The sequence below is a fragment of the Catharus ustulatus genome, chromosome 21 (genome assembly GCF_009819885.2).
Source record: "Catharus ustulatus isolate bCatUst1 chromosome 21, bCatUst1.pri.v2, whole genome shotgun sequence".
Classification (NCBI taxonomy): Eukaryota; Metazoa; Chordata; class Aves; order Passeriformes; family Turdidae; genus Catharus; species Catharus ustulatus.
In genome coordinates, this window is record NC_046241.1 from 9,394,957 (window position 1) to 9,414,707 (window position 19,751).

The window sequence follows — 19,751 nt, forward strand, 5'->3', positions numbered from 1 at the left end:
GTACCACTGAAGTCACCTGTGGGGGAAACAGAAGCCCTGGTAAGAAGCTGGGTCAGTTTGGTGTAGCCACCCTGGGGAGCGTTAACTCTGGGCACAAACTCAGTTGTTTAACTCAAAGTATTTTGTGCCAGAAGCTCAGAAAGCAAGTAAAGATCCCAATTTATTTTTTTGTTCTGTATGTAAACAGTTAGATAAGGGAGAGGGGTTTTTACAAGCTGTAGTTCTGTAAACAGTGTCCTTAATTGTCTGGAAAGGTCATGAGAGCATGAGAAAATGTGGAACTATTTCTGCTTGGAGCATGAAATGAGTGGGGAGGAAATCAGGGATTCTGATGTGGCAGAAGTTGTGGGTACAGCCAGGGGGATTGCTGGGCTTTGTGGAAGTTTATAAATGTATAAGCCAGAGATTCTAAGATGCAAAAAGCAATAATTTAATTCTAACATAAGAAGCAGTGGTTACACAGCTTCCCTTAGCCTGGAGAACACCTCTGTTCATCAGCTGTGCTTGTTCAGAGGACACCAGCACCTGCCCTCAGCTTCTGCTTCATGACCACTTCCCTTTAAAAAGCTATTTTATTGCCTAACAAAGGTTTGGCTTTTAATTAATTTTGTGTGGTTCTAATATTGCTGTAAGGGATCAGCAGGGCTCTGGGTGATGCATTCCAATAAACACTTCTGCAGGTAACTGAACCACGATGTGGCCCTGCAGCTGCATTCCTGGGCCAGCTGATGGGAGCAGGAAGGGCTTTCATAACCTCTCACAGCTCCTTTGTCACTGGAAATCAGACATTTTGGCACCTCTGCTTCCCTCTCGAAGCTCTTCACGCCTTGTGAAGGGGAAAGTTGGCTCAGCTCAGTGTTTATTTTCCGTCGTTGTCTATTCCGCTTTTTAAAAGTGCTTCTATTTCCTTCTAAATCCCCATTTGGATTCAGACTAAAGATCCATCTTTTTTCCTGGGCTCCTGTGGCCACCCAAAGCTGTCTGAAATGTAGATTTTTCTGCAGCCTCTCCTGAGTATGTGGAATCACACAGCCACTGTAGATACCTGTTCTCCAGGGATCGTTCTTCATTCGTAAATGCTACCGTGAGCCATGTTAAATCACTGTCACCGTGCCTCCTCCACTCCTCCCTTGGGTTTGTAATAAGGACTTATTAGATAATGCAGAAATTAGAGGAATAACACCTAAATTCATTAAGCAATAAAATTAATTCACGGGCTGTAATTGGGTGAGCAGGAGACCGGTAATTCCTGTTCGCTCTGGTTTCACAGAAACTCCACCCTGGCAGCGCTGGGGCACTGCGATGTCGGGCAGTGCCCGGTGGGGCAGGAGCAGCCAGGGAGGAGCTGGGGACAGCCTGACCTCTGCAGGGCTCTGCCTTCGGGACAGCTCGGAGCTTCCTGCATCACCTGCAGACCGTCGGGTGAAGTTTTCTTGTGCTCCGAAGTCTCCCGTGCACAGGCAGGTCCCGGCGGGGGGAGCAGGCACCTGCGCTCCTGCCTCCTCCCGGCGCTGTGCCTGCCCCGGCATTGCCCTCACTGCTCCCCTGCTGCTGCCTCTGATGAAGTCATCACCTCTCCTCCTCCTCCTCCTCCTCTCCTTCCCGGCTCCTTCCGAGTGCCATGGCCTGAGCGCTGCTCACCAGCACGCCTTCCTTCTGGTGAGTTCAGGCACATCGTTTCTCCTCGCTGGCTTCTCTCCCAGCGCTCAGGCTGGACCTCCCTTTGTTGTTTGGAGCTGGAGCAGGTTCTTATCAGGAGATCAACTTGCTGGGAAGTGCCTGCTGCTTGTTATTCCTTCCTTTGCTTTTGTTCACGCTGCCTCTTCCACTGGCTGATCCCTGGAATTGTGAGAGAGGGGGGAGTGTGAAGAGATGAACAAACAGGAGTTAATGTATTTTATTCTGCATAACGAGAGCCTAATCCTGAGGATCTCTTGGACTGGTTGGGATTCACAGGAGCAGGTAATGCAAATGGAAGAACACCTCACTTGCTAAGTGAAAAGTAAACAGTAGTAACAGTTGTTTGTGTGTTTGTTACACAGAACAACCTGCTTGGAGAAGTGCACTCAAAGGAGGCAGCGATGCTGGGTGGGTTAAACAAAAGTTTGGGTGCCAGGAGCTCTCACAGCCTGTTCTGCTGCTGCCCTGGAGGAATTGCTGTGCTGCTCCATAATGATTCCACAGCATGAAAAACAGGCATGGAAGAGTGGAGCGAGGATTGATTGTTCTGTCAGTTCCAGTGCCTTGAATTAGTTAACAAACCAAATGTGTTTATTACTGTACAGAAAGAGTTTCAGAAATACTCACAAGCCCGAAGTCCTAAATTCATGTGCAGTGTTTGCAGTGCTGTGCAGTGGGGTATGTTCAACTTCAAATCCTCCTGGTGCCTTCCACAGCCAACAATGTGTTGGCCCAGCTGTGTGGGGATAACCTGGGAGAGCTTTCAGAGCCTTGATTAATACAAGGAAGTTTCTCTTTGAAGATCTCACTGTGCACAGGAGCAAACCCAAACCACTGCAGCCTTCTGTAAATATTTGGAAAAGCAGGAAGCCCTGCTGTTTGTTTCTCTCTCTCCTGTGTTGTGTCAGGTGGATGAGCCCTGGGCCCTCTGTGCTGTTGGGAGGTGACACAGAACTGCCACCAAGTCTGTCCAGAGAGGGCAGTTCAGGAGAGGCTGGGAAGAAAAGGCCCAAATCAGACACTGAATCTGATCTCTTGTAGCTCGCTTATTTTGTGCACAAATGGGCAAATTTGACAGAAATCACAGAAAAGAAGGCTGGAAGGAATTTCAGGAGCTGTTTGGTGTCTGTCTGCCCTGGAGAGGGGAGGGAAGGGAGGAACCAGCTGAGGTTCATTGTCCTGAACCTCTCTGGGCAGGGAGAGCTCTCCCTCTGGACCCTCAGTTCCAGTGTGTGATGTCCATGGCAAGATGGGAATGTTTCCAGTGCCTAACCCAAATATCTTCTGCTGCAAATTAAGCCATTTCTTTCTCAGCCTCTAGTGACTGTGGAGAGTTTTTATTACTGGCTTACAGTGCTCTTTTCCATGGCCCTGGGCTGGCTGTGGAGCGTGGCTGATGCCAGGCCCTGGGCAGAGTGACCCAGCCTGAGATGGTGCCTCCAGCCCTGAAGGAGTAAAAAGGGCACTCAAACCTTTATATATTCATACTGCTCACCATGTGAAGCTGTTCTGTGCATTCCTGGAGTTACTAATTTACCTGTAAGCTATTTTTATTAACCTTTAAAACAAACAGCTCCCCCCACATCCCCCCCAACACCCACACCACCCCTCCTGCTGGTTATTTCTGGTTTCTTACAGAGGGTTTTGTAACGTGTCTCTCCTGCAGTGAACCCCACAGTGCTTAAACAAAGCTAAAACGGAGATTTGACTCCAAACATTTCATGAACCAGAAGTTCAGTAATTATAGGAGGGTTTAGATGCTAAGCCAGCTCTGTGTTTGGTCTGGGGTCACACTGATGTGTTTGCTGGGGGTATATTTCAATGATGAAGTAAGAAGCTAAGCTGGGGGGTGTTACCCCCATCCAGGTGCTTTCCCTCAGTGCTGAGCAGTGTTTGGGGCTGGGGAACACGTGGTGAAAGGAATTTCTTGTAGCTGCCTTTCACATAATGCCACCGTTCCTGTTTTCCAGCCAGGTGTGTGAGAAATGCTTTAAACAATGTTGATTTTTCTGGTCATTAAGAAAATGCAAAGCAGCTTCTTCAGTTGTCATCTTGAGCTCACTTTCAAAATGCTGTAGTCAAGTAGTTTCTTTATGACAGTCTAAAAATAAAAGAAAGCTCAAAGGAATGGGGTGGGAGCCTGAATCTTCTGACACCAAAGGGTTTTACTGCTTGAGATTCAAAGTGCAGCTTTCTGCAGAGAAAGTGCCCCAGACATGTGAAGGCTTGGCTGGAAGTTGGGAAGGCAGTGAGCTGCTGGCTGGGGCTGCCTGAGTTTCACACAGCTTTTGTGGAAACCATGGAATAGTTTAGGACACATGTCAGGAATTGTTGGGTGCAATTGCTGGTGTTAGCTGTGTCTTGCAGCCTGACTTTGGCAAGGGCAGAACCTGGCTGAGGAGACAACCTCCATGGAAATGCCTGGCTAGGGAAGCTCTGGGATGGTTTTGGGAAGGGAAACTTGTACAAGGTCTGAGCATCACTGAATGGCAGCTTGGAAATAAATCTGGTTTTGGTTCCATGGGGCTTTGAAAGAGGGGTTGTGAACTGAGGAAGCACTCCCTGGCAATGCTGACCTGTCCTAGCACCTTTCTGAAGCTCCTCAGTGTTGAGCACAGCTGCCAATTTTGCCTTTTCAGCCCCCTCCCTTCCTTGCCAATGGGGAAGGAGGTAAGTTTCCTATCATCACTTTATACTTCAGCAAAAGCAGGATTTAATGATTTTTTTCCTGGTTCCAAAGCAAATTGCAAGAGGAATTAGAGAGGTAACTTTAGCATCCTGTGCCTCTAACCCCATTAGCAGTTTCCCTGAGGAGGATCAAATCCACGAGTGCACCGATCTGTACTTTGCATCTAATTCTCACTCATCTCAATACAGTTTCTGTTTACTCATCTGCAGACTGGAAATAATGATAATGCCAACCTGCCAGGCATTATCTGAAGCTCACAGTTGTATAAAAAATGCTAATTGTTGAAGGTGAAAGTCCTGCTGATGGAATGTTGTTGCAGGCAGCTGGGGAGATACGAGCGGAATCCATGGGGTCGTTGTTCTGGTTCATTCTCGAGGACACCTCGGGGGGAGACTCCACGCTGTGCACGGCCTGCTGCCATTGCTGGGCTGTCCCTGTGCTGCTGGGTTTGTGACTGTCCCTTGTTTGTGTCCCCCCAGAGTCCCCCCCGGAGCGGTGCGGGCAGAGGCGCAGCATGCCCAGCGGCATCGCCGAGAAGAACCCCAGCATGGAGCCCGCGGCCACCACTCCCTTCAGGGTCACGGTCAGTGTCTGCTCTTCACACAGCTGGGGGACCCTCATGGGTCCTGGGGGGCTGCAGAGGGGAGAGGAACCTGCTCACCCTGCCAGAGAGGTGCTGAGTGTCAAACTGGCTGGGGGAAATGGGTGCTGTTGGGTGCTGTTGGTGATGTGTCCTGCTAGAGCTGCAGGGCTTCAGGGGAGCCTGGAGCTTCACTTGGGAGACTTTCCTGGAGAGGTTTCCTTGGTGAGTCCTGGTGCAGTGTGTTCTGCAGCTGTACAGTGTGTGCTCCCCCTCCTCCAGAGGGAAAATCTCCTCTAGAAGAACCTGTCATTAACTCGTGGGACTCCTGCCAAGCTGGGATTGCCCAGAGCCTGGGTCCTGTCCCAGCAGGAGCCTGGAGGAGCCATGCACTTTTTCCATGGCTTCATCCCTGTGCTTTGAGATGTCACTGATTGTTCATTCCCGTGACTAACAGTGGTCTTGGTGCTCCGTGGGAAGGGCACTGTGTGTCCATTGAGCCCAGGAATGGGATCTGTCAGTGCTGAGCCCTGCCTGCCACTGCCCAGTGTGAGCACAGTGTGAGGAGTGTGAGCACAGCCTCCCCTCCCCACTCCCTGCACACTTCAGGCCTCTGGGCTGCCTCTCATTGCACACAGCTATTTTTATTCAGCTTTGCTCCATGCAGGTTTGCTCTGCAGGCCACACCTTCTTTACAGACTCAGCTGCTGCTTACCAAACTCAGGGAGGCAGAACCAGAATTTCAAAAGAAAGACAATGGTGCAATCTGAAAAAAAAATAATCTGAGCACACCCAGTTCACCTGAGAACATTTGCACTGGTGAATGAGTCATGATTAGCAGTTTGGACAAGGAGTTTATTTTAGCTCTAGAAATTGTTCTTGCAGCCATAAGAACCTGTTGATCTCAGTGAATGAGTATCCTTGAACCTTAAACAACTACTGCTGGTTGGTGGAAATGGCAAAACATGATGGGCAAATCTGGATTCTTCACAAGATTTAGGAATATTTTTCTTAGTGTCCCTGTAGTCAAAGAAAATGAAAAGCTGTTTATTCCTTTGCAATGGCACATATCCTGCTTTTTGGGTTTTTAGAGAAGCTATTCCAGCTTGGAGCAGGTCAGCCCCTGGTGGTGGAACAGCTGATGTGGGATGCAGCTCCTTGCTTTGAGCAGCTCTGTTACTCAGTGTGGATTAAATAAGGGCAGCCATTACACGGGTAATGGATGACATTTGTCTTCTCTGAGTTCAAATCCACCCTCATCTCATTTCTCCCCTGCTCCCCCTCCGAGTGTCACTGCATTAATATGAATGGCTTCATTAGGTTCAGTTGGTGCTGCTGCCCAGCCTTCAGCAGATGTCTGACTTTAGAAATAAATTCTCCCTCACCTTCCTTCATTAACCAGAGGAACATTAGCAGTCAGTCCACTCCAGCCACTGGGAATAGTAATTAGTGCCTTAGTTTAGTGGTAATGGGATTATTACTTTTGAGCCTGCTGTTGTAGGTTTGGAAATTGTAAGCTTTTCATATTTTACAGCTGATTGTTCTTCCCTGACATCTCCATCCTTCTGCTGTTGAGTCTCCAAGGGCCTGGGAAGCTCAGGAGCCATTGGATTCTGCACTTTTGGCAGTGTTGCACTCCCAGTTGCTTTCTTTCATTTCAAAACTAGAGCAAACTAGGGTGGAAATTTGGGAACTTCCCTTGGGAGTTCCCTTCCCAATACAGAAGCCTAGCAGGCAGGCTGCAGATAATTGGGCATTGTGGTTTTTGAAAACAAGAGCTCCTGGTAGTTTTTAAATTATGGAATATAAACCATGAAAATCAACTCTTAAGATTTCTATATCTTCATATGTGACTTAACTGTTCTTACCCCTTCTCCTAAAATCAGTTTTTAATGAAGCTTCTTAAACTTGGAAAAGTCTCCTCTAGTCCTGGTTATCTCATGCTGTACAAGAATTATTTTCATGTACATAAATCCCTCCCTTCAGAGCTCTCTATGAGCTGATACAGAATGAGAAATTTGTGAGAATTGAGAAATTTGAGAGAATTGAGAAATTTGAGGCTCCAACCCAAGGGGTCCCTGACCTAGAGCCAAGTGTTCAGATTTATTTCAGTGTCCCTGCCAGTGGGCAGCTGGCAGCAGCTGTGATGCTGCAGGGCAGGTGACACCAACATGTCCCTTCCCATGGCCCTGGTTAAAGCCTTGCTTTAGGAGAATCCAGAGGAGCATTCTGCCTCTGTTGAATCCCAATAGCTCGAGGTGTGAGCTGGGTCAAACCTGAAATTTCTGGGCTGCTCTGTCAAACTCAGGAGCCAGTAGCTGGGCAGGTCTGCTGAGTGCCAGTGGAATCCCTCAGTGTGCTCACCTTGCAGGGAGCAGCTGCTGAGGCTCACTGGGGAGGACTCACTCCCATCCCATCAAGCACTGCCATCTATTGACTCCTTCTGTTAGAGCCCGATTTGCTTCATTGCCTAGGAAAATATCCCAGGCCAAGCAAAGTCCAAATTGCCAAAATCTCCTGGAAGCACTTGTATTCTGTCTTTTACTGGGCAGAATTTAGGGTTTCTTTCTCCAGCCCTTTAATCCTCAATTCCAGCATTAATCATTTGCTTTCCAGGAGCACCAAAAACACTTCAGTGCTTCTGGTGAAACCACATTGGCTCCAAAAATTTCCCCAAACCACACCAAAACAGAGCTTTTCTTCCCCTTGTAACATGAACTTGTTTTCCTGCAGTTTTCCTGCCTCTTTGGGCTCAGTACACAGCTAAATTTGCAGTGATCCATCATAAGCTACTCTTACAGCATTCCTCCATCTATCCTGGTTTTAATCCTTGATAAATGAAGTATTAAATACTAATGGCAGTAAATGGAAACTCCTGGAGAGATGAAAGTGAAGAGCCCTTCTGCCATTCCTCTTCACTGAACATAATCCTAAATAATGGGATCCCAGTTCAAGCTGCTGTGGACAAGATATTGAAGGATTTTTTTTCCCCAAGTTTTTGCCTGTGCATAATAAACTCTATTTCCCATTTTAATTTTTTTTTTTTTTTTTTTTTGAAAAGCAGTCATGTAAATTATATTATAATGATTTGAGTTTGGAGAATTTATGTTCCTGTATTATGTGGAGAGTGGAATGGCACTTCCCTCGGCATGATCACCCCTCTTTAATTGAAATGTAATTGTTTACTAAACCACTGCAGCTCAAAGGGAAAATTACTGTCATTTTGGTCTGTGGCTGCATATATTAAATGCCCCTTTTGCAGGGATTGAATTTAAGGAGAATAGGAATATTATCACAGATGATATATAAACATAAAGCCATTATCATTAAACTGTCAGCTGCAACTGACTTTGGGTAACCAGTGTTGGAGGCAGCAAGAAATATGGAAATGACTTGGAGAATGGATCTGTCAGCTCACTCACCACTTCTGCAACAGGACATGCTTGGAAGCTTTGGGTTGGGAGCATTTTAGGGATTGGAAGGAAAATGAGGTGATTTGGAGCCTGTGCAGTTGTCTCCAGTGTGCTTGGCAGGAATCAGGAGGGCTCACGTGGCTCTCAGGGGGGTTTGTCAGCACCAGCACCCAGACCTTGCACCTTGAGCATCCTTTGTGGATGGATTTCCAGGCCCTCACAAAGCTGGTTCATTCTTACCACCCTCATTTTCCAGCTGGGAAAATTGAGGGAGGGAAAACTTAACTAACTTAAATTTGATCGTGCTCCAAAGCCCAAAAATGCATCTTGAGCCGAATTTCTTCATTTCTAATTCCCAATCCTGGTGTTAACCACTAGCTAAGCTATTCCTAATTACCTCTCTGAAATCCTCCTCAGTTTCAGGAGAATTAAATATCCTCCAAATTGATGCTGTAATGTGAAAATTAGTAAGTGGGTACCTGGACTCCCAAGTCCTTGTTCCTGGGGCAGAAATGCCTTGACTTTCTTCCTTTCTCTGCCAGCACCTCATATTGTCAAATTTCTAATTGCTTGTTATTTAAATTAGAGCCTTCTGCCTTATTTTTCTAAGTCATCTTATTAACATAAATCTGTGAGTATTTTTGATCTTTAATTTTTACTTGTCCTTTATGAGACATGAGATAAATTCTAGTTAAGGTATGAAGGAGAAATTTCATTTTGAAAAAAGGAATCTTTTTCCCTACTCAATGCTCCCTAGCACAGGGACTGGAAAGTAAACTTGACTGTAAAGATATTTTTAATTCTTTGAGTTTGACCTTGTAGCTTGAATTTTTTTTTAAGTAAACCTGGAATTTCCAGTTGGGGAGTACTGGAAGGCAGCATGGTCAGAGATAGGAGGGACTGTCAGATTTCAGCACAGAGCTGCAGTCCAAACCACTGAGGATTTATGATGTGCATCAAGCAGGAGACAAGAATGACAGGATAAAAGCCATGGTGCTGTGACCTGCTTCACTGAAAGGGGCTCAGCAAGGCAGGGCATGGATTTTTTCCCTTTTTGAACCGAGTGTGTTCCAGGGAGGTCTCTTTGTCAGAGCCTGCTGTCTGAAGGACAGTTTTAGAGAAAAGAAGAGCACAAGGGCTCATCAGCAGCTTCATTCACACACTGAGGCCACTTCCCTACAGCAGTATGAGTGATCCTGTTGTAGTTTTTGTGGGGCTCTGGCCTGCTTTTGATTCCAGCCCCACTGGGGTGGGTGGGCAGCAGAGAGCTCCCAGGGCTGGCTCTGGTGTGGGCAGTGAGGAGGGGATGGGACACGACCTGGTGCTGCTTGTGAGGCTCCTCCCAGTGCCCAGGCAGAGCCCCTGGCTTAACCTGGGGTTCACCCAGCTACCACCAAGAGGGAAATGCCACAAATCACCGGATTTCTGTGCCCCAACACCTCTGAAATGTGTTCTGGACTAGGGCAGGAGCTCACGTTGTTGCTTCCTGTGTGAAGCTTGGGCAGTGGATAAATAGAGAAACTTGTGCTTCTGGGGTAAACAAAGTCAAATACTGTGTAGTTCTTGGGTGGGAAGGGAGAAAATAAATGTTTCAGGAAGTTACCTGGCTCTGCAGAGGGTCTAAAGTGGCACAATTCCATGGACTTTGTTCAGATATTCCAGATGTTTGCACTTGCTCAGCCTCCAAGGACACTGGACTGGTCCCTCTGGGCTGTGTGAAACCCAGGGTCCCAGGGTAACAGCACAAACTCCTCGGGACTGGGACAGATTCCTTGTGCCAGAAATGAGAGGGGAAGGGTGAGAAAGCAGCTCCAAACTCTCCAGAAAGCCTGAGCAAGTTTTTGCTGTGTTCTCCTGATTTCATGGCTCTCCTCAGATCCCTCCATTCCTCCACTCCTGGGGAAGAAGTGCTGTAGCCAGATGAGAAACACCAACAGCTCCTGTGTGTTTTCATGGAGAGAGCCCATGGGAGGAATATTTAACATTTAGGCAGTAAGTAGGGCTAATAGGAAATGCTAATTCACATTTCATTCTTTTGATCAGTGTATATTGAATGATAATTACAGTGATAGTACTTGGCACTTCTGTAGCACCTTTCATCTGGAGCTGTTAAAGTGTTCTGCCAATCTGAATGAATTCAGGCTTGCAGGCACTGTGGGGTTGCAATTTACCATAATGCCTGAAAAGAAATGGGAAACTAAGGCCTGGGAAGATTATAGCACTTTCCCTATCATTCAAAATCTGTATGAAACAGCTGGGGCTGTGTAGTCATGCTGCTGGTCATCTCAGAAGAAACAAAACCAACTCAAGTGTCACTAGAAATGGTGAAAGTGGTTTAAGCCAGCCAATGACTGGCCTTTACTCCCTAAAACATGTTTATTTGCAATTCTTTTGTGATTATTTACCAATTCAATATACACTTTGGTGTATTTTTGTTTGAATTTCCCCCACAAAGACAGAGAAACAATTTCAGATTCTCCCTGGATTTTTCAGCAACGTACTTGGTCCATATCCATTCTTTAGAGACTTCCATCTCCAAAGGGTGATTTGAACAGAAATGTTCATTTCAAAGCTGCTACAAGGAAAAAATTGATAATGTTTCAGTCTCCTCCCAGGAAGCCCAAGTGCAAACAGCCTGGACTAATTGATAGGCTGTAGGGAGGCAAATGGACCTGACTGGTTTCATTTCTGTGCAGTGAATGAAAGGCAGAAAGTAAACAAACAAAGCTTCAATTTGTTTAAACCTCTGGGCACTGAAAGCTCTCACATTGCTGGTAGCACAGAGAAAAGAGGGCCATTAGAATATCCAACATGACAGTATCCCTTTAATTTGTTTCTGGGTCACAGATAAAGAATTGTCCTGCAGATATGAAAGGTAGGATAATAAACACATTCCATTCTCCCTCTTTCTGTGGCACTGACATTGTGCTTTCAGAAAACAAGGCAAAGAGTGAAGGTATTATCTGAATCTCCTGGAGACTGGAAGATGAGTGCCCACTGCATCAAGACCTTCATCTCTGAACTTCTTCCACTGAGGATTTGTGCTGCTTTAGCTCAGGGATATTTGGCATTTGCTGAAATCTGAATTCATTGCACTGGAATTCATAGCAATCTGTGGCATTGCCACAGTTCACCCTGAACAGTTTTCAATACATTTCTACCAAGTTCTGTTTCTGAGACAGATTTTTTTCTCTGGTTTAGACTGAACACTTCTCCTTAATTGCCAGAACATACTTTGAGCCATAATTCCTTGGTCTTTCACTGTGGATGGTTCACATGGCACCTGTGGATGGTGACAATAATGAGGGTGCAGTGCCAGGAAATGATGGGAGAGGTGCTGGCAGTGTCCTTGTCCCTGTTGTGCACCCCGTGGCAGTGGCTGAGCTTTAACAGCCATGGAGGAGCTGTGGCCCTTGGCTGGATGGTTTGGAAGTGGTTTTGGAGGTTTCTCCCTCCCCTGCTGGCGCTGCCTCGTGTGAGGCTGATTGTCCAGGTGGTGACACTGTTGTTCAGAGAGCCTGGCTCACTGAGGCTCTCCTGGTGACCGCACGGACTCAGGACCTTGCAGCTCAAGGGCTGTGCTCTGCTGGAGCACACACGGGAGGTGACACTGATTTCCAGATACTTTTTTTTCAAACTTTAGTTGCCATGGGAACAAGATTCCCTTTCTCCTCCATGCTGTCACTTTTCCTCAGCGCTGCTCTCTGATAAGCTGCTCTCTGTTTGTCCTCCCCACTCTTTTTGCAGTGATATTCATGGCTCAGGCATCAAGGATAATTTGAGAGGGAGCTGGGGAAGCTCTGCTGCTTTTCCTCAGGTGTTCAGGTGTTCCCAGGCCTGGCGCTCCGCCAGAAACTTTCTTGTCTTTATCTTCCTCCATAATTACAGTGGATCATATCTTCCCTGCACCATTTTTCAAAGCACCAAGGAAATTAACTCCAGAACTAATCATGTCTTTATTTCCTGAACGGCTCCGTGCAGCTCCCTGCACAGCTCTGCAGCTTGGGATTCATCCTGAGCAGTGTAAGCTGTCCCTGTCCCTATCCCTGTCCCTGTCCCTGTCCCTGTCCCTGTCCCTGTCCCTGTCCTGCTCTCCTCCCTCCATCCCTGCCTCTTGCAGGGTCACCTCCATGGCACTCCCGTGATGGCTCAGCCTGCATCACTAAGGTCACTTTACTTGACTAAACTCAAGGTTAATTTACTTTACATTTCCCAGGGAGTCCCATGGAAAAGGTGAGGGGTGATGAGGCCGTTTAGACACAAGAAATAAAAAATCTTTTGCTGTTCTTAGGGGGTAGAGGAGGATACCTTGCTATCCCCTCCTGGGAAACAAGGGAGTGTCCCAGCTGGTGTGGCACTGCCTGTGACTGAGGCACTGCCCTCGGGCCCTCTGGGAACAAAACCTTCACAGGTAATTAGCAACTAATTCAAAAATAGTCAAGGAATAAGTGAATGACACTTAAGTCTGCCTGATAGAATTGAAATTTCCTGCGGGGTGACAAAATTCTGCTTTAAAGATAGTAAATCCACTGCTAATAATTAGGCAAGAAATAGTCACCGCTAAGACCCCAAAATAGGATCTGTCACTTGCAATGTCTGTCTTATTATTTTGAGGGATAAACTAGCAGTGAACTTAATTTTTACCTCCAGTTCCTCAAGGAGATTCTTTTTGGTTTATATCTTTCAATGTGAGTGTTTTAAGAGAATTGTCAGTTGTCTCACATCACCTTCCTCAGCACCTCAGCCCAAAATCAGACACAAAGTACGAGCTGAGGAGGGAAAGGAAAGGAGTAAAGGTGGAGAAAAAGAGCAGGGAGTTGTCCTGCCTTGGTTTTCATTTCTCTCTGAGCTTTCTTAATCAAAAAGCTTTCTGATCTGTGTGTCCTGAAGGATGGAGAAATCATGAAAGCCAGGCTGGTACTCCTGTAAATGTCATATATGTGTTATATTTATACTTCCATTGTAATTTTTCTCCCTTTTTCCAAAGCTGTAAGTAGGAGGTGAATCAAACTGAAATAGTCATTTTCATGAATTCTGAGATGAGGATAAATGAACTTCATCTTGAGTATTTGCACAATGTCTGGGAAGTGAGTTGTCTAGGGAGGTAGATAGGGGAAATGCAGGGCTGATGTATCATCTGAATTCCATTTGGTATTCCCCACACCTTCACAAAAGTGAGCATTTTTGTTTGATTGCAGCTGTAATTATTGCTGAATACAAATGTTCCAATTTAAGCTGCAGAAATGTGGGGCAAGTTTTTGAAGCCAAGAGCATCTGCCTGGAACATGAGTTTCATATTTGAATGAGTAACTTTTACTGCAAAATTACACAATGAATTCCTACATTCAAAAGATAATAATATTTTTTTTTTACTCTAAACACATCATCTACCAACTGCTTTTTAAAATTTATTGGCTTGGCAGCTGTTTTTGTAGAAAATGTGTTACTAAAAGCACACAAGATTTGTCAGTGAAAATGAGGCAGCTTGGTGTTGGTACCTTGCTGCAGTCTTAGAGCTGGCCATCAATAGTGTGCAAAATGGAAAATGGAAAAATGGAAAATGTTTGTTCTGCCCCAGGGGTTTCAGGTGGGAATGAGCTGGGAGATGCCTGACACAGCAGGACATCCATGTGCCGTAAAGCACGGAAGTGTTGTAAAACGGTTGCTAGAGAGCACCAAAAACACGGAAGTGTCATAAAAGCCGTTGCTAGGGACTGCCATAATGCGCGGAAATGTTGTAGAACTGTTGCTAGGGACTGCCATAAAGCGCGGAAATGTTGCAAGACGGTTGCTAGGGACCGCCATGAAGCGCGGAAGTGTCCTAAAACGGTTGCTAGGGACTGCCGTAAGTGCGGAAGTGTCACAAAACTGTAGGAAAACTGTTTGCTAGGGACTGGCGTAAAGCACGGGAAGTGTCGTAAAACGATTGCTAGGGACCACCATAAAGCACGGGAAGTGTCGTAAAAAACGGTTACTAGGGACCGCCATAAAGTGCGGAAGTGTCATAAAAGCAGTTGCTAGGGACCGCCATAAAGTGCGGAAATGTCGTAAAAGCGGTTGCTGGGGACCGCCATAAGTCGCGGAAGTGTCGTAGAACTGTTACTAGGGACTGCCGTAAAGCACGGGAAGTGTCGTAAAACGATTGCTAGGGTCTCCCCAGAAGGGAACTGCAGCTTTACCCTGAGGCAGAGCCAACACTCCCATCCCCACAGGGTCCATAGGAACACAAATTTGGCCCATTGTCCTGGGGGGGTAATGCCGCCGGGGTGCTGATGGGCTCATGGCGATGGAACAGAGCTGTTCCAGATGGTAAATTTGCTTCCCTCATGTTTTCCTGCCTTGGCGACACTATTCTCAGTTCTAGGTGGCATTTGGGCTCGTTGTTTTAGGAGTCTCTAACTCTGAACAGTGTCCCATGAGCACCTGAGGTTGCATCTCATTAAAAACGGGACTGGGGGAGTGGGCGGGGATACAAAGCAGAGGCACGGGTAGGGACAGCTATTCCTAGACAGGTTTTGTACCTGATGTAATGCCTGAGCTCAGTGGTCAGTGACCCACTGGAGCTGAAGTGCTGCCCACAGAAACTGTTCCCAAGTGCAGCTCTTGAAAGCTCCTGGGCTCCTTAGCCCTTGGCAAAACCCCCTTGGCAGGGGTTTGGAGCAGGATGTTTCAGGGTTTTGGATACAGCAGTTTGTGCTCTGGGCTGGGGGACTCCATTGTGCCTGTTAAATAAGGAAGCTGAAATCCTCCTGCAGGTGCCATCCTTGCTTGGCTGCTCTGGGTCAGGCTGTCCCCACTTCTGCTCTCTTTGGGTGAATCACTGGGTTTGCCCTTCAAGGTTACTTGCATTCTCTCTGTGTCTCTGTTTCAGCATCTTTCATCCCTGATTGCTCAATTACCCTTCTCCTACCTTCCCAAGGAATATTTATCTGTCTTGTTGGGATGTGAAATGTTGACAGTATGATAATTACAGAGCTGGGAACAAATAATCCAGAGTAGTGTGGGTTTGTTTTAATAGGAGAACAAAAGAATCCAAATTGAAGAACCAAGTGATCCCTGAATAACAACAACTGCCCAAGTGTGGTTGACTGGATTCTTCTTGACACTTGAGTTCCTTCATCCTTTATTAATGTCCCACCTGTTCCCTGTCCATGTTCCATGGAAGCCATCAGTGCTAAGAGGAGAATCCAGACCCAGACTTCCCAAGTCTGGTACTTTACTAAAGGCTGGGAAGGGAATCTTCCCAGAGCAGGGAAGGAACAGAGTGAAATTCTGTGAAGAAGCAGGTAGCTGAAGATTCCAGGGAGAATGTCCTGAGCTGAGAGCTGCCAGTCCATGGAACTCTTTCTCCAAAGCAGTGGGAAAAGACCCTGTCACCAAGGCAGTTTCAAAGATAGGTAAAATCTATGAAAATGGAGCTCAAGCAGCAATCCTTGATTGGCCTGAGGTGGGAAAGGGATGAGATGTTGTGTGTTAACGTGTTCTGTTACTGCTGCTTCTCTGTGATTTGCTGATACTCACATGTGAGAGATTTACCATATCCATAATTAACCCCCAGTGCCTCTCATTTGATGTAATTCCAGCTTTCCTGACCTGGCCAGACCCACAGTGTCCCCTGGGTGACCTGGGAGACATCAGTGCATCTTCATCTGATTTTTCAGATGGGCTGAGCTGCGTGTTTGCAATGACACTGCAGATCTGATTCCTCTCTGGCCGTGGCAGGGCAGTGTTGCTAAGCAGCGTTTACAGCACGAGCTGGTTCTCACATTCTGGGGCTGCTTCATGGCCTGGCTCCCAGACAGCCTCTCTCATGATCCTGAACATGGATCTCCATGTCTATCCTTCAACAAGAGCACAAATCTGACCACAGAGTGTGGAGCAGCAGGACTGGAGCTTTTATTGCCAGTTACCCCCAGCCACACAATGGCTTTGCAGCTGTTTTGTCATTCCTTTGGGGTTTAGCCTAATTCCAAAACACTTCTGTCTCCCAGGGGCTTTCCTTACCCCTTCAGAATAAAGTCAGTCAGAGCAAGTGATGGTTCCTTGCTCCTGGTGAGACATCAGGGCAGGTTTAGATGAGATGTAGGGAAAAACTTCATGGAAAGGATTGTCCAGTGTTGGAACAGGTGGGCAAGGTGGTGCTGCTGGCTTGATAGCTGGACTTGATGATGTTACAGGTCTTTCCAACCTTAATAATTCCATGATTTTTTGACCTACTTCTGCCCCTCGGGCTCACAGGGTGACTGAGAACAGTCCTGAGATGTATCAAATTAAATGGAGAAAGAGACTGAGGGACCTTGCACCCACCTAAACAAAGTCATGGGGTCAGAAGGAGAGCACACATCAACCTGTGGCTGCATTTCTAGGTCCAGAGAGGATGAACTCTTTTGGTTTTCCTTTGAAGTTCACATCTCTCCTGCTTTGCAGACCTTGGGACACTGTTGCTCTGGTTTTCCCTTTCCCTGGGATTGCAGTGGGCAAAGCTCCAGAGCAAGCTGGGGTTTGCCATGTGAACACAATTTGGAGGTGCTGGTTGACAAACTTGCAGAAGTGGCATTTCTGCAGATTTCTCATAAGTCTGGGGGTGTCTTCAGCCTCAAGGTTGACTCTCTCTTGCCTCCCACGTGCCCAAGTTCAAAACAGGCCTCATGTATCCTGGAAATGCATTTTTTGGGGAAGGGAGTTCCATAGGGGCCGTGTGCTCGGTCACCTGAACAGAGCCCTTCATCACACCTGACAGGAGCAGAGCTGCAGGATAGCAAAGCAACTTCCAACTGCAAAGTTCAAATCAAAAAGAGCTGACAGAAATAAATGATATATGAAGTGTTTGAGGGGCTACAGACACTTCCAGCCCTGTGCCTCTAACACTGAACAAATGAAAAATATTTGATCCATAAAGGTCAGTGCTGTACAGAAATTCCCTTCCTGCCCTGCTTCAGTGCCAGGGAGTGCTCGGGGGATTTTTTCTGTTCTTGGGCTTCTGAGAGACACAAACAGTGCCTGAGCTCACCCTCAGGGTTGTTTTGGGCTCTGCATTCTTGGGGTAGCTCAATGATGTCGTGTTCTACAGAGGGAAGGGTAAAAATGTGCACTTAGATGCTTTTAACCTAGTAAGAGGCAGCATCAGATGCTCCCCAATAAAGGGTTCTCTTTTATTTTGAAAGCCAAGACTAGCATTGGTAATTGTAGGAATGGGTAAACTCACTTGTTTGGAACATTTATGGCTATAAAAGGATGCTTAGTGTTGGCACAGCTCGACTTGTTTCACAAATACAAATATTAATTATCCATTAGTGGAGCCTCAATAAGAGGGTATTTCCATGTACTGTGCAGCAGCAGAAAAAACTACAAACTAATTCCAGAATTAAGTTTAATACAAATAAATAAAAATTGTAAAGCCCAGGTTAAGGATGGGTCTGGTAGAAAATATTTACTCCCAGTTTTATACCTTATCCCTGACATAGCAGAGCACATGGAGACTGGGATGGAAGGCTGCATTGCACACTTGTACTCAGACAAACATTTATTTATAGCAGGGTCCTCATTATGAGTAGTGAAAAAAAATCCTGATGTCCTCTCATATCCCCTGGAGTTGAGATTTGCTTGAACTAAAACAAAAAGATGTGGAAGAACTATAAAAATAACCCCATCTGTTCAGTAGTTGCTGTGATCTGATCTGTGTGGGTTTGGGGTGAGAGCAGAAGCCAGGGTTGTGTCTGTGCTCCTGTCTGACCAGTGCCCTCCCAGTGCCTTCCCAGTGCCCTCCCAGTGCCCTCCCAGTGCCTTCCCAGTGCCCTCCCAGTGCCCCAGCCTCTCCCTGATTTCCTGGCTTAGAGAACACAGAGAGCTGCCAGGACTCTTCCAAAGAAAGCTGCTCATGAGGCATCCAGCCTGATTTATTGATATATCATTTTTTAAAATTTTATCTCTATTGTGTTTCCATGGTGCTGAATTTTTACCTTTATAACTTTATTGTGTGGGTTCACTGAGAGTGAACGTTATTGGTGTGGGAGTCAGCTCCAGACACAAGACTTGCATCATTACTTTATGTTTAATAAAACAGGAGCTCCAGATTTTGCTGTCATTAACACTCTGCTCAGTTTTGTTCCCCTCCCTTTTTCTCTCTCCTTTCTAGTTTTTTTCGTGTTGCCCCAGGGCGTGTGGAATTCTACAGTTCCTGCTTCTCGAAGGCATATGGTGCTGATGGGCTTGCACATATGCTTTAAAAGTATTATAATACCAAAAATATTCATTGTAATAGAATATAAGATTATTTCCAGGTTCTAGAGTAATCAAAAATGCCAAATTTGATAAGGAAGAAAAATTTACATGAGAGTCCCACCTTCCTCTGTCTGCAGTGAGATGATGGCATTGGATTTGGGTTTGTCAAATATGTAAAAAAGAGCCCAAATCACAGCAGATTTAATTGTATTGTTTTGAATTGTGCCATCCTGTTTTAGCTGGAGTTGCTGTGGTTGTGATTAAGCCATTCCTCAAAAGGATTTGTTTTGTTTTCCTCTGCCTTCGTTCTTTGTGTCTTATTGTGACTTCAGTCAGCTCTTGTGATTAGAGCGATTGTACTCCGGGCTCGGAGATGTCAGAGGCAAAGCAGCAGAAACACAGCAAGAAAAGCAACGCCCTTGCACTTGAAAAGTGAAATCAGGGCTCAGTGGGAGCTCTGTGTGTTCCCAGAGAAGCTGTGGCTGCCCCAGGATCCCTGGGAGTGTCCCAGGATGGGGTTTGGAGCACCCTGAACAGTGGGAGGTGTCCCTGCCATGGCAGGGGTGGCACTGGCTGCTCTTTAGGGTCTGTGATTCCATGGTTCACCCTTTTTCCTGCCAGGCTTGATGAGTTCTGTGCCACATTGCTCCAGGGGCTTTCAGGGATTGCATGGGGCCATACTCTTGACCACAGTGATTGTCTCTAAAGACCCTGAGAGATCTCCTCTTGCTCAGACTTCTGGCTGTGCAGGGATGAATTTATATAGCTGGTATCTCTGCCTCCATTGTAAAGGATATTTCATGATTTATTCTAGCTGAAGGGATTCTTGGGCTCTGCAGGTTTCTATTTTTTGTCATTTCATAGACACTATTAACTTCTGAATGAAACCTTTCTCAGTGACTAGTTTAATCTTTGCTAAGATATTTTCACTGGTGCTGAATGCTGCCCACACACAGGAAGACACAATTCTGCCCTAGACAGCTCTCAATATAAACTTAAAAGTGTCTAAAGAACATACATGCAAAGGGCAGCACTTTAATTGCTGGAACTGCCAAGAATGCAGCTCAGCTAGAGGAGCAGGCAATGCTCTGAGGGTGGGATTAGCCTTGTTTGTCTGGAGATCAGAATCAAATGTTGTTTAAAGTCATAAATGAAGAAGAAATGGATC

At 46.3% G+C, this 19,751-nt stretch overlaps 1 protein-coding gene across 7 annotated transcripts in view; it reads left to right on the plus strand.

Annotated features, from left to right (window-relative positions):
* LOC117005526 (DAB2 interacting protein) overlaps positions 1–19,751 on the plus strand; it is a 158,616-nt gene that overhangs the window by 40,877 nt on the left and 97,988 nt on the right. For 6 of the 7 annotated variants that reach the window (XM_033077191.2, XM_033077192.2, XM_033077194.2 and 3 more), the window contains exon 2: positions 4,849–4,952. In XM_033077191.2, coding sequence (XP_032933082.1) covers positions 4,849–4,952 — 104 coding nt within the window. Of the gene's footprint in view, positions 1–4,846; positions 4,953–19,751 lie in introns of all 7 variants that reach the window. The other variant, XM_033077195.2, reaches the window with a different exon arrangement.